At 36.4% G+C, this 12665-nt stretch overlaps 1 protein-coding gene across 1 annotated transcript in view; it reads left to right on the plus strand.

Annotated features, from left to right (window-relative positions):
- The window catches only part of TES (testin LIM domain protein), a 46177-nt gene extending 34001 nt beyond the window's left edge, over positions 1-12176 (plus strand). Inside the window, exons 3-7 of the mRNA XM_044246419.1 lie at positions 1711-1963; positions 2854-3189; positions 4528-4743; positions 5162-5320; positions 10903-12176. Of these exons, the coding sequence (XP_044102354.1) occupies positions 1711-1963; positions 2854-3189; positions 4528-4743; positions 5162-5320; positions 10903-11091 (1153 nt within the window). The 3' untranslated portion in view covers positions 11092-12176. The remainder of the gene's footprint in view (positions 1-1710; positions 1964-2853; positions 3190-4527; positions 4744-5161; positions 5321-10902) is intronic.
- Positions 12177-12665: the final 489 nt, after the last annotated feature.

Consider the following 12665-nt stretch of genomic DNA (forward strand, 5'->3'; position numbering starts at 1 on the left):
TTTTTTTTTCCCTACCTCCACTGTTAAATACTATAGTCTAAGCTATAATACATTGTACCTAGACCACAACAATAACCATCCAAAATATAAATTCCACTTGTAAAGCAGTAGTAGCATGCAAACTGGATGCACTATTGACATAGTAATTGAACTGCTCTCACTCCTTCCAATTATGTCTACCCCTAATCCATTCTCATATAATAGGTGGTAGAGTTTTTGAGAATGATAGATCTAATCATGTTAGTCCATTACCTAAAAGCCTTCAGTGCCTCCTGCTTATTCTTACAGTAAAAGCCAAATCTTTAATGTGTCCTACAAGTCCCTACATGATCCGCCTGCCTACCTCTCCAACCTTATCACTCCCCATTTACTTACCTCACTGCAGCCATGCCAGCCTTCTCGGATTATGGGACCTAAGGGCACAAACTCCTAATTCAGGACCATCACAAATACACTTTCTACTCAATGTTTGGAGGCTTTTTTTCTCTTTTCTTTATCCCATCTCAAGTAAACACACACACACACACACACACACACACACACACACCATACTTATTTCATTATCCTTCAGATTCTCAACCTAAATGTTAGTTTCTTATGGAGTAATATTTCTATGGAGCCCTTTTCTCACCAGTTCTAAGTAAAAATTAGACCTCTCAAAATATCCTTACTTATCTATCACAAATGCAGTTATAGGGTGTATCAATCTAAGTTCATTGCTATAAGCTTAGCTAAGTGCTATATATAAGCTAAGCACACGGATGTTCATATAAGTTGCATGAAAGAATGATTACCTGCTAGACCAGATTGGAGAAAGAGAGCAGTAGCTTTCATCTAGTGGTATCTTTCATTTCATTTCTCTGAAAACTCCAGAGACTTTCATCTATCTGGTTTTTTATACATATGAGAGCACATAGTAAGTGGTCAGTGAATGTTTGAAGGAATAAAGGGAAAGGAAAGAAAGAGAAAGAAAACAGGACATGGGAAAGGAAGGGAATTTAGCAAGGGGACAGGAAAGGAGATGAGGAAAGCTAATGCTGCATATAGCTTTATAGTCCTTGATCAGAAAAGTTATATCAGCCTCCCTCTCACTTAGAAAAAAATCCCAAAACATAAAACTTAGGTAATGGCTATGAAATTTTACCATGCAATAAAATATGAAACTTGCTGTAATAGTGTTTTGGTGATTCTATTTACTTATTGATTTAAGAAAATGAGGAATACCAGATGAGGCTTTGGTCAGATATGCCCCCTTGAGTGTACACTTTTTAATTAAAAACTAACTTTTTGGGCACCTGGGTAGTTCAGTGGGTTAAGCTTCTGCCTTCGGCTCAGGTCATGACCCCAAGGTCCTGGGATCGAGATCCACATCAGGCTCTCTGCTCAGTGGGGAGCCTGCCTCCCCCTCTCTCTCTGCCTGCCTCTCTGCCTACTTGTGATCTCTCTCTCTCTCTGTCAAATAAATAAACAAAATCTTAAAAAAGAAAAAACAACTAACTTTTTAAAGTCTTATAATGTGAAGGTACATTTTTATGTTTCCTTGGTTAAATTTATGGATAGCTTCTTGGAACCCCCCTGCCCAATAGCTTGCCTTTCCATACCATTATGTGGAACATGTATAGAAGTATTTTATAAACTATAAATGTATGAGTATGCTTACTTATTTACTACATATAATTAGTTATTGCCAACTTATTTCCAAAATTATAGAAAAATATGTCGTAACTGCAAGTGTGGCCAAGAAGAGCATGATGTCCTCTTGAGCAATGAAGAGGATCGAAAAGTGGGAAAACTTTTTGAAGACACCAAATATACCACCCTGATTGCAAAGCTAAAATCAGATGGAATTCCCATGTATAAACGTAATGTTATGATACTGACCAATCCAGTTGCTGCCAAGAAGAATGTCTCCATCAATACAGTTACCTATGAATGGGCTCCTCCTGTCCAGAATCAGGCATTGGTAAATAATTAGGGGAAGGGCAGTCTGTTTGTTAAATTTCAGGGGCTACTTTTTTAGGGCAGTCCCTTTGGTGACCTAAACAACCTCAAGTCTGTTATTTTTCTGGGGTTCCCATTACTTTGACTTCCAACTCTTATTGGTTTTTGAAGAAAACCAATAGAATAGAAGAAAACCATAGAATTTTCCTGACTACTCAGGTATGTTAACCTTTTTGAGGAAATGGTCTGACATTTTTTAATAATTAGATGAAAAACATATTTTGTATATATCTAGTAACTTCTAGCTTATACTTGAGAGGTATCTCTTAAGATAGCAAGGACTATCTGAAAGAATAGAATTTGCCTTTTTTTTTTTAAACTCAAAAAGTGTTTAACAATATATTTTACTATATAAAGAAAAAAAAGGTAATTTTGTGTCAAATTCCTTTTACTGTTATAACAACCAAATACAACATTTGGAAGTCTTTTAAGAAGACTAGTTAAATTATTCAAGTGAATCTTATGATATCTTTTTTTATATATAATGATAAAATGTTCTTGATCCATAGGCAATTCTAAACGTTTAACCATGCCTGCTAAAAATTTGTGTTCTCTTGCAATTATACATTTGTATATATAGCACAAGTAAACATTAATAACCAAAATCTTCTTATACACTGACAACAAAGGTTTAATTTCATGGAGAAAAATGTATTTATTTTTACTGAACTTAATCTATTTACAATACCTTTTTTGATTATGTTAATATCTTAAGATATTTATATTATAAAGACTGTTATGAATGGATAAAACCCCCTTCTTTCTTAATTTGCTTCTGGTGTGTGTTATAAAATATTGCTTGTCTGATGACCAAGGGATCTCTTAGTTAACACTGGTCTCCTTGTGGTTCAGGCCAGGCAGTACATGCAGATGCTGCCCAAGGAGAAGCAGCCAGTGGCAGGCTCAGAGGGGGCACAGTACCGAAAGAAACAGCTGGCAAAGCAGCTCCCTGCACATGACCAGGACCCTTCAAAATGTCATGAGTTGTCTCCCAAAGAGGTAAAGGAGATGGAACAGTTTGTGAAGAAATACAAGAGCGAAGCTCTGGGAGTAGGAGATGTCAAACTTCCCCGTGAGATGGATGCTCAAGGCCCCAACAGAATGTACATCCCTAGCGGGGATAGAAGCACCCCAGCAGCTGTGGGGGCCATGGAAGACAAATCAGCCGAACACAGAAAAACTCAGTATGTAAGTACAGAGCTCCTGGTGTTGGCCCAACTGGTCTGTTTCTACAGGTTCTTTCCCATTCTTTGAATATTTTTTACGGGGGGGTGGGGGGGGCGGGCGGGGTGGCATTCCTGTTTCCAAAAGGAGTAAGTGAAGGAAATAAATTAAAATTCATTTTAGGTTTATTTTAGCAAATCATCACATTTGAAACCTCTATCTAACTCCAATTTTCTGATTCTCTGTTGCCAAGGGTAATTGTGAGTTTTATGTATACATAGTAGTTAGCATTGGTGTCACGCTGGAAGACAACATGCTCCTCTAGAATCTGTTTCCAAACATAATTTTGGTGTTAATTGTTTATCTCTTCCCATAAACAAGAATAATGTATGATTAGGTTAATTCAGTTTTGCTTGTGAGAACATGCCTAAAATTCATAATTCAAATTTATATGGATATACAGTTGACCCTGAAAAACACAGGTTTGAACTGTATAGATCCACTTAAACACAGATTTTTTTTTATCGATACAGTATAGTCCTATAAATGTATTTTCTCTTCCATTTTATTTTCTTAATAATAATTTCTTTTTTCTAGCTTACTCTTTTGTAAGAATTCAGTATATAATACATAAAACATACAAAATATGTGTTAATCAACTATGTTATTGGTAAGGCTTCAAATCAGTAGTAGACTATTAGACTATTAATTAGTAGACTATTACTATAAGTAGTTGAGTTTTGAGGAAGTCAAATTTATACGTAGCTTTCTGATTACGTGTGGGGTCAGCACCCCTAGCCCCTGTGTTGTTCAAGGGTCAACTATATAACCAATATTACTTTTTAAAAATCTCTCATAGGAGGGAAATTGAAGTCTTTTTCTTATGCCTTGAAATTAAAAGAGAATTGTGATACACATGAACAAAATATAAGAGCTAAATTTAGTGTAATATATTTCTCATAGATACAAATAACGCATTAACCAATAAGGCTTAGTCCTGTTTAAAAAGAGAGAGAGAGAGAGAGAGAAAGATACCAATACCAATAAGCTCTATGTTAATGATTTGGGGAGAACCACTTAAAAGTTAGGGTGGAAATTACTGTTGCCCTTTTTCTGTAAGTGATAATTCAGGAAACAGTGATCCTTTACAGCAGGGCACAAGAATTAGGTTTGAAGAGCCTGGAGAAAGCCAAGAAATTCCATTTCCCGGAAATGCTGACATCTTACTGTCTCTGTGGACAAATTACTAATTTTAGTAGGAATTCTTTCTCTTGGAAGTTGTTTCTCTGAATTCCTGTGACACTGATGATGAGAAATGCCAGTCTTACAATGACATATTGTTTTGGACGGGTTTCCTTTCAGTCCTGCTACCGCTGCAAACAGAGTATGAAAGAGGGTGACCCAGCCATCTACGCTGAAAGGGCCGGCTATGATAAACTGTGGCACCCGGCTTGTTTCGTCTGCAGTACCTGCCATGAGCTCCTGGTCGACATGATTTATTTCTGGAAGAATGGGAAGCTGTACTGTGGCAGACATTACTGTGACAGTGAGAAACCACGGTGTGCTGGCTGCGATGAGGTGTGTTCCCTGCAGCTCCTATAGATGGGCTCCCTCTGGTGCCCCCATAGAGTCCCCTAACCATCTGCACCAGGCCATCCTTGGCAGAAAGTCCACATGAATTAGCCAATCATCAGTCTCTTTATTTACACGCAGAGGAGTTGAGTGGGAAAACAACTTTTAACTCAGTCATTCGGGGTGTCTATGTTAACTGTGTTGACTAATGAAAGACTGTCCAGGAACATAGAAGACTGATTTGGACTGAAGGAAATAATAACCTGAGTTTAAGGATTAAGTTATTTTCATACTTTGAGATCAGGAAAGTGGGTTGATTTTTTACTTGTGGATCTAAATCCCTTACTGGTCTACGGAACCTAGCTTTGTCATTTGTAGCAAAAAGGAAAATACGTGATTCCTCTTATTTTTGCCCTCTTTCCAGTTGATATTCAGCAATGAGTACACCCAAGCAGAAAACCAAAATTGGCATTTGAAACATTTCTGCTGCTTTGACTGTGACAACATCCTAGCTGGGGAAATATATGTGATGGTCAATGACAAGCCCGTGTGCAAGCCCTGCTATGTGAAGAATCATGCTGTGGTAAGAAGCGTTCTGGGGTATGGGTGCTTTGACCTGCTTGAGGACTTAACACTATGCCTTTATTTAAGCCAATGAGAAACAGAAAGGATTGCGGTTAAGTAAGAAACCTGTGATTCCTGCTATAGGGTCTTAAAATCCAGGTAATTCAAAAACAATAACATGCATTGACTGTGAGCCACCTCAAGATTTCTATCTGTACAGTTTACACTATAGATTATAAGTGCTACTTAGTTATCAAATCCCCACTAAAAAAAGTTATTTAATGGAAATGAGACTGATTGGTTCTCATCATACAGATCAGAGTCCATTTACATTAAGATTTTAGGAGCTGTTTGTGTTCTTTAGCTGTGTTTGAGTGTTTTTGCTTTCTGTTCCATGTTCCTAGGGCTCCCAACTGTGGCTTCATTTTCTCTTTTTAACCTGGACGTTGTACAATGCCTGTTTCTTAAACCCTCATTGAATTGATTGACTATAACGAAATTTGACCTACATATTTAGATTTATTTGTATCAGCCAAACATTCAAATAGTTAATGTGAGAGTATATTTTTTTCTTGGCTCTACCCTGCTTACACAGAGCTGCTGTTGCACGAAGGCCAAGAGATAAGCAATTTAGATAAAGGATAGATAAAGAAAGTTGACCATATATAGTAAACCTCTTAATCCAAGGGATATTAAAATGATAGACATCTACTTCTTTATAAGCAGGAAAATATGTACTAAAGTTCCTCAGAGCTATCATGTAAAGCAGGCTTCTGGCTAAGGAATACAGTGTTGTGTTTATATCATTCTAGGAGTGTGGTACTGTGGGAATAACGTAATAAGTTCTGATGCCAGTGCCAGTTTTCAACCTTTAATCTACTCTCTGAGTATAATTCGTCATTTTCTATCAATTCTGCCTCGTCCATAAATCTCAGATCCTCACAGTTACAGCTATACTCTATTTCAGACCTTTTATTTTTTGTCATTTGGATTATTATAGTGACCTCAAGTTTGGTCTCCCCACGTCCATTCTTCATCTTGTCCAAAATCACCTTCCATAATGGTGGAAGGTAATCTTTCTGAAACGCAAACCTAATCATTAAGCCTTTGCTTACCAGATCCAGCCCCTCCTTGCCTGTTCAGCCTCTTCTACTAGTTACCCAATCCAAATCATATTCACCAAGTTACGCGTTTTCTAGCTTTTGGACCATTCTGGATCTTCTACTCACCTTAACTCCTCCATCTGTTGCACTCTCCCCATTCCCCGTGTCACCTGCTCAGACTCAGTGGAGGCTTTTTTTAGAATACCTTTCTTAATTTTTTTGGTCCTAAGCTCCAGCCATTTTTCTCTGGGTAAGAAGCCTCTCTGTGCTCCAGCAGAGCACATCTGTGTGTAATTAATACCACCCTTCTGTCTCCTCCCCTAGACTATAAGCAGCTGGTGGACAGAGCTTGCCTTTTTATTTCCATGCCCTCAATGTCTGCCCTTAGGAAATGTTCAAGTGACTTCTTTGTCCTCTAATATTTCTCATTTGCTTTGGATCAACATGGGCCTCCTTATACCTGGGGAAAGAATTATGAATCACCATGTGACCTGGTACATAATTTAGCTAAAAACTGCTTCCCTGAATATTATTGCTACAGTTTCTTTGAAGGTAAATTGTTATCATAATGTATATTTTACTATAGGGCTGTGTGACCTCAGTCTCAAGGACTAGGATGCAAATTCCATGTAGGCAGGGAACTTTGTCTGTGGTGTTTTCTAATTCCAATGTGGTGTTTTCTAATTCCAACACAAGAACAGCACAGTAGATACTCAGTAAATACTGAATAAAGCTTTAAACAGATGAAGCTGCTTTATGTAACTGTTACAAGCTTCTCTTTCTTAGGTTGTAACTAACCAACACAGAGGAATAACTAGAGATATTATGAAAACACAGAGAGAAAATTTATAAATCATTTAGCTTTATAATGTGGTACGATTTCTTTTAGAAAGTTTACTTTCTCAGTAAGATGTACTATTGCCCTTTGCCTAAAATTAAAATGAACAGCTCTTTCCATTGCCTGCACAAACCAGCTAATGATAAAACAAGCTATCCCTTCCACATACTAAATGATGTAAAATTTTGAAGATTGTCTGGTTCAGGGCATCAGTCTACTTAGATCATTTGATCTTCAAACAAACAAATTATCTGTGGACCTGAAGGCAAGAACTCAATTTAAAACAGGATATTTCTGTGGGAAAAAAATTAACTTAGAAAGAGGATAGTGGGAAATACACTTAGTTTGTCTCTGAATGGTCTCTGGAATTCTGGTCTCAAATGGCCATTTCCTGAATTCACATCTCTGAGACTTCACAGGAAGCTCTTGCCAGAGAGGTCATTACAATAAGTGTTGTTAGTGTTTTGTTTTGTTTTGTTTTGTTTCACATTGTGTATACAAATAAACTAAAAGAAGTAGGAGAAATTGAAGGAAATCAGAACAAATTGAAATACTTTAAGTTTAAGAACCCCAAAAAATCAAATGCCAGGCAGAAAGTGGTAAAGCACATCATCTCCCAGACACTCAGTGAGGCCTAGGCAACTTTCAGATTTATAAAGAATTAGGGGCAGTAGGTTTTAGCTGGGACTCTATGTCAGAATTTGGGATGAATGACAAATTATTAGAAAAACTAAATTATATGAAACCACAAAGCCTAAATTCCTAGACCATTCAGTGTGTTCATTAGTTTTTTTTTTTTAGCCTAAGCAATTTCCTTAATTTTATATATAATTGAATAGTAGTGATCTCTTTTTTATTTTTTTTTTAAGATTTTATTTATTTATTTGATAGAGAGTGAGAGAGAGAGAATGACAGGAGAGAAGGTCAGAGGGAGAAGTAGTCTCCTCATGGAGCTGGGAGCCAGATGCAGGACCCGATCCCGGGATTCCCGGGATCATGACCTGAGCCGAAGGCAGTCGCTTAACCAACTGAGCCCCCCAGGCACCCCAGTTATATCTTTTTTAAAATCACAAATAAAAATATGAATTTCAAAAGATATGAAAAGATCCACAAGTATTGTTAGAGGGTTGAGATAAAGAAGATAAGTCATGGTCTAAAAGCATGTTCTAAAGACAATTTTTTCTAAAAAAAATTGTGAGATGCTTCTATATTACACAAACAAGTTTAAAATATTGAAAAATTAATATGAAAGATAGAAAACTGCAAAGGGCAATGTTCTAAATATAAATCTACAAAATATGAATATATGCAAAAGCAATTGCTTGCATGATACAGCTACAAATTAAGAGCTCACTTGTAATTAAAACACCCATTTTTGTCGTATTCAGGAATAGCCACATATTGATCATGGAAAGAGAATATCTCTCTTGCTTCTCAGGAAACACTAGGTTGAAATAACATGGGAATTAAATAGCTATAATCTCTGTAATTAGAAGTCATGTAGCACTAAAAAGAATGGAAAGTCAGGGCGCCTGGGTAACTTAGTCGGTTGAGTGTCCAACTCTTGATTTCTGCTCAGGTCATGATCTCAGGTTGTGGGATCAAGCCCATGTCAGCCTCCATGCAAAGCTCAAAATCTCTACCCCCATCTCTTTCTGCCTCTCTCTTTCTCTCAAAATAAACAAAACCTTAAAAAAAAAAAAGCATAGAAAGTATATTGCACATTTGAAGTGGGTATTTGTAATAAGGCCTCACTTCACAACCTAGACCAGTTTTCCCCACTGAATAGCAGCCATGTTTTAAGGTCTTTTCAAGTAAGGAGGCTCAGGCTGAATGACATGCCCTCTTCTCTGAAGGATTCACATTAAGAAACCAAAGGTGTTGAAGATTAGACACTTCTATGTAATGCAGGACAGTCTGTCGCTTTCTTTACTTGTTATAAAATACTTAAAAACTTTAGATAGTCCCATTCATTCAGAATATGCACAAACAAGAAAGCCTATGAACTATCTAGTGTTTTGGAAGTCTCAATAGGGTAGTTTTGTCTTCTCTTAAAATATTGAGGGTTATTCATTTATTTTCTTCATATGGATGTTCAGCTAAAGAAGAAAATTATGTGTGTTGTGGATGTGGATATATGTGCATGCCATGTATTTATTTGTACGTAACATACACTGAATTCCACAAAGAATATAAGTATTAATATTTTACAATATTTGATTATACATAAATTATGACTTAGAACAGAAGCCAATTAACTACAATTTTTAGTGCAAACTAATTATTCTCAAACACTGGCAATATTTTAAGTTGCGTCCTTAATTATTTTGAACATGATTTTCATTTCATACTCTCTAGAAACCAGTGATGTTAATAATCTCATGTGTCAGAGGTAAGACTAGTAAAATTATGCTTCAAAGCTTTAATGACTGAGGAAAATCTTTTTTCTTAAAGACTATTTTTTAAGAGCAGTGTTAGGTTTACAACAAAAGAGGAAGACACAGCAATTTCCCACATAGCCCCTACACTTATGCATATATTATCTCACTCACTGTAACATCACTCACCTGAATGCTACATTTTTTACCAAGGATTAATCTATATTCACATTTCATAATCACCCAGAGTCCATAGTTCACCTCAAGGTTCATCCTCAGTGTTTCACATTCTGTGGGTTTGGACAAAAGTATAGCCTGGGCAAATGACATATACCCATCATAATAAAATTGTAGAGAATATTTTCACTGCCCTAAATGTTCTCTGTGCTCTCTACCTTGTCTTCTCTCCAATCCCCCTATCCCACCCCTGACAACCACTAATCTTTTTATTTTCTCCATAGTTTTGCCTTTGCCAGAATGTGATATGGTTGGAATCATACAGTATGTTGCTTTTTTAAAAGATTGGCTTCTTTCTCTTAGCAATGTGCATTTAAAATTCCTCCATGTCTTTTCATGGTTTGATAGCTCTATCTTTTTTAGCACTGGTTAATATCCCATTGTCTCGATTACCACAGTGTATTTATCTCTTTACTTACTGAAGGACATCTTAGTTGCTTCCAGATTTTGGCAATTATAAATAAAGATTCTATAAATATCAATGTGCAAGTTTTTGTGGGCATAAGTTTTCAGCTCCTTTAAGTAAATGCCAAGGAGCATCATTTTGGACTGTATGATGAAAGTATGTTCAGTTTTCTAAGAAACTGCTAAACTGTCTCCCAAAGTGGCTGTACATTTTGCATTCCCACTGATAATGAATGAGAGTTCCTGTTGTTCCACATCTTCACCAGAATTTGGATTTATAGAGAAAATCATAAAACTTTTCTATAATTAGTAAAGTAGAATACGCTAGAATGAAACTTCTCTGAAACTCACCATTAAGACTTTCTGCCTCAAACACCACGGGGATATCTTACAAGCACCAAATCATCTGTTTGGTCTTTACCTGTTATTTCTCAGAGACACCCATTCTCTATAGACATCCATTAACAGTGGTTGGCTAAAAAGTTAACTAGAAGGTCAATCTTAGTTATATATTTTTGAGGTGGTCATTCTCAGTTTAATTTACCATCTGAAAGAAAGACATTGTTTGTTCTAACATGAAAATGTTACTATCAGTTTGATCTCTCATCCTCTTCTGTTATCTATGTAATCAACTTAACAGGTATGTCAAGGGTGCCACAATGCCATCGACCCTGAAGTGCAGCGGGTGACCTATAACAATTTCAGCTGGCATGCGTCCACAGAGTGCTTTTTGTGTTCCTGCTGCAGCAAGTGTCTCATTGGGCAGAAGTTCATGCCAGTAGAAGGGATGGTTTTCTGTTCAGTGGAGTGTAAGAAGATGATGTCTTAAGAGGACAGGACCAAGCAGTATTGAGCCATAGCTATGCTAAATGGTCTGCATTTCTACTGTAAAATGCAATTTGGAAAAATAAATGGAAAAAAAGAAACTGTAAAGGAAACCAGAAGATTCTGTTCAATACCTTTCTTTGCTGTTTTTCCTTATCAATTTTTTTTTCATCTCAATTTTTAAAACCTGACTTTTAAACACTTGATTTTTAAAACAGTAAGGAATTTTTATCTTTCCTTAGCTTTCCTCATGTAAAATCTTGGAGGTGGAAGCCTGGGTTTAATTAATCTTCATACACCTATCCCCCTGTGCCAAACAAACTATTTATGAACACTTAAAAATTAGTGTGCTCGATGGAAAGATGCACATTACTAGTTCTATATTCTTTTCCCCCTCTCATGTAAAATGAAAGGAAATTAAACTTGCCCTAATGCCAAGGCTCTGCGTTTATTGCCTTATCTTATTCACTGAACTTTGTAGTGATACTCAGTGAATTCTTTTGACAAAGAAAAGAGAAACGCAGCAGAGTACAGAGGGCTATTATCATTCTAATGCTTTTGCATTTGCTCTTTTCTCATTTAGGCAGAGGTGGCTTTATTGCATTTCTCTACTTTTTTTTTTTTTTAACTTGCCCTACCTCGCAGTATTCTCTTTGTAAGCTCATGACCTCCATCTGTGGCCTTAAATACTTTATTGTCACACGTGGCATCCACTTTTTCCTTCTATAGGAGATTTCTGGCTTGGACATAAAAGCCAAGCCATTCACTTACGTTTCCAATCCAAAGAACATTTATACCTTTTGTACCCAAGAAACTATAACTTGTACTGATTGCACTTGCCTACCATGGTTTGGATAGATTTTTTTTTTTTTTTTTGCATGAATTTACTCTTTTCTAATGGATACTGTTGTATGGTGCTTCTAAACCTGTTCAAGGGTATATATCGAATGTCTTCTTTGCCTGTATACTTCCATCTTTAGATATTTCTAAGTTTATTTTTCCATATATACTTCCATATATACTATGCACTATAAAGATGAAACTGAATGAATGATATGTATATTCAAAATAAAGTCTCTTTCACCTCAACAATTGTACCTTTATTCTTCATATCCTTTCCCTTAAAGGAAAAAAAAAATCAGTCTGCAGTTTAGCTTTGTCACAGCAGGGGGCGTCATCTCCACAGATAAAGCCTCAAACAAAAATAAAGGCTGTTTCTCACAAGACAGGAAATTAAGCTTTTCTTTATGATGAAGGGATACATTTTATGAAAAAAAATTTTTTTGAGAGAGAGAGAGCATATGATCAGGAAAGGGCAGAAGAAGAATATCAAGAAGGTTCCACACTCAATGCAGAGCCTCCCACACAGCTAGATCTTAAGACCCCAAGATCATGATCTGGGTTGAAATCAAGAGTCAGAAGTTTAACCAACTGAGCCATCCAGGTGCCCCTTTTATGACACTTAAATAAATCAAGCAAACAACAAATTTAAGTTTTCAATTCGTGCACAAGTTTCATCTTTCAGAAAAGAAATGTGTTGTTTTTTTTTTAAGATTTTATTTATTTATTTGACAGAGA

This window comes from Neovison vison, chromosome 4 (assembly GCF_020171115.1).
Source record: "Neovison vison isolate M4711 chromosome 4, ASM_NN_V1, whole genome shotgun sequence".
In the NCBI taxonomy this organism is placed as follows: Eukaryota; Metazoa; Chordata; class Mammalia; order Carnivora; family Mustelidae; genus Neogale; species Neogale vison.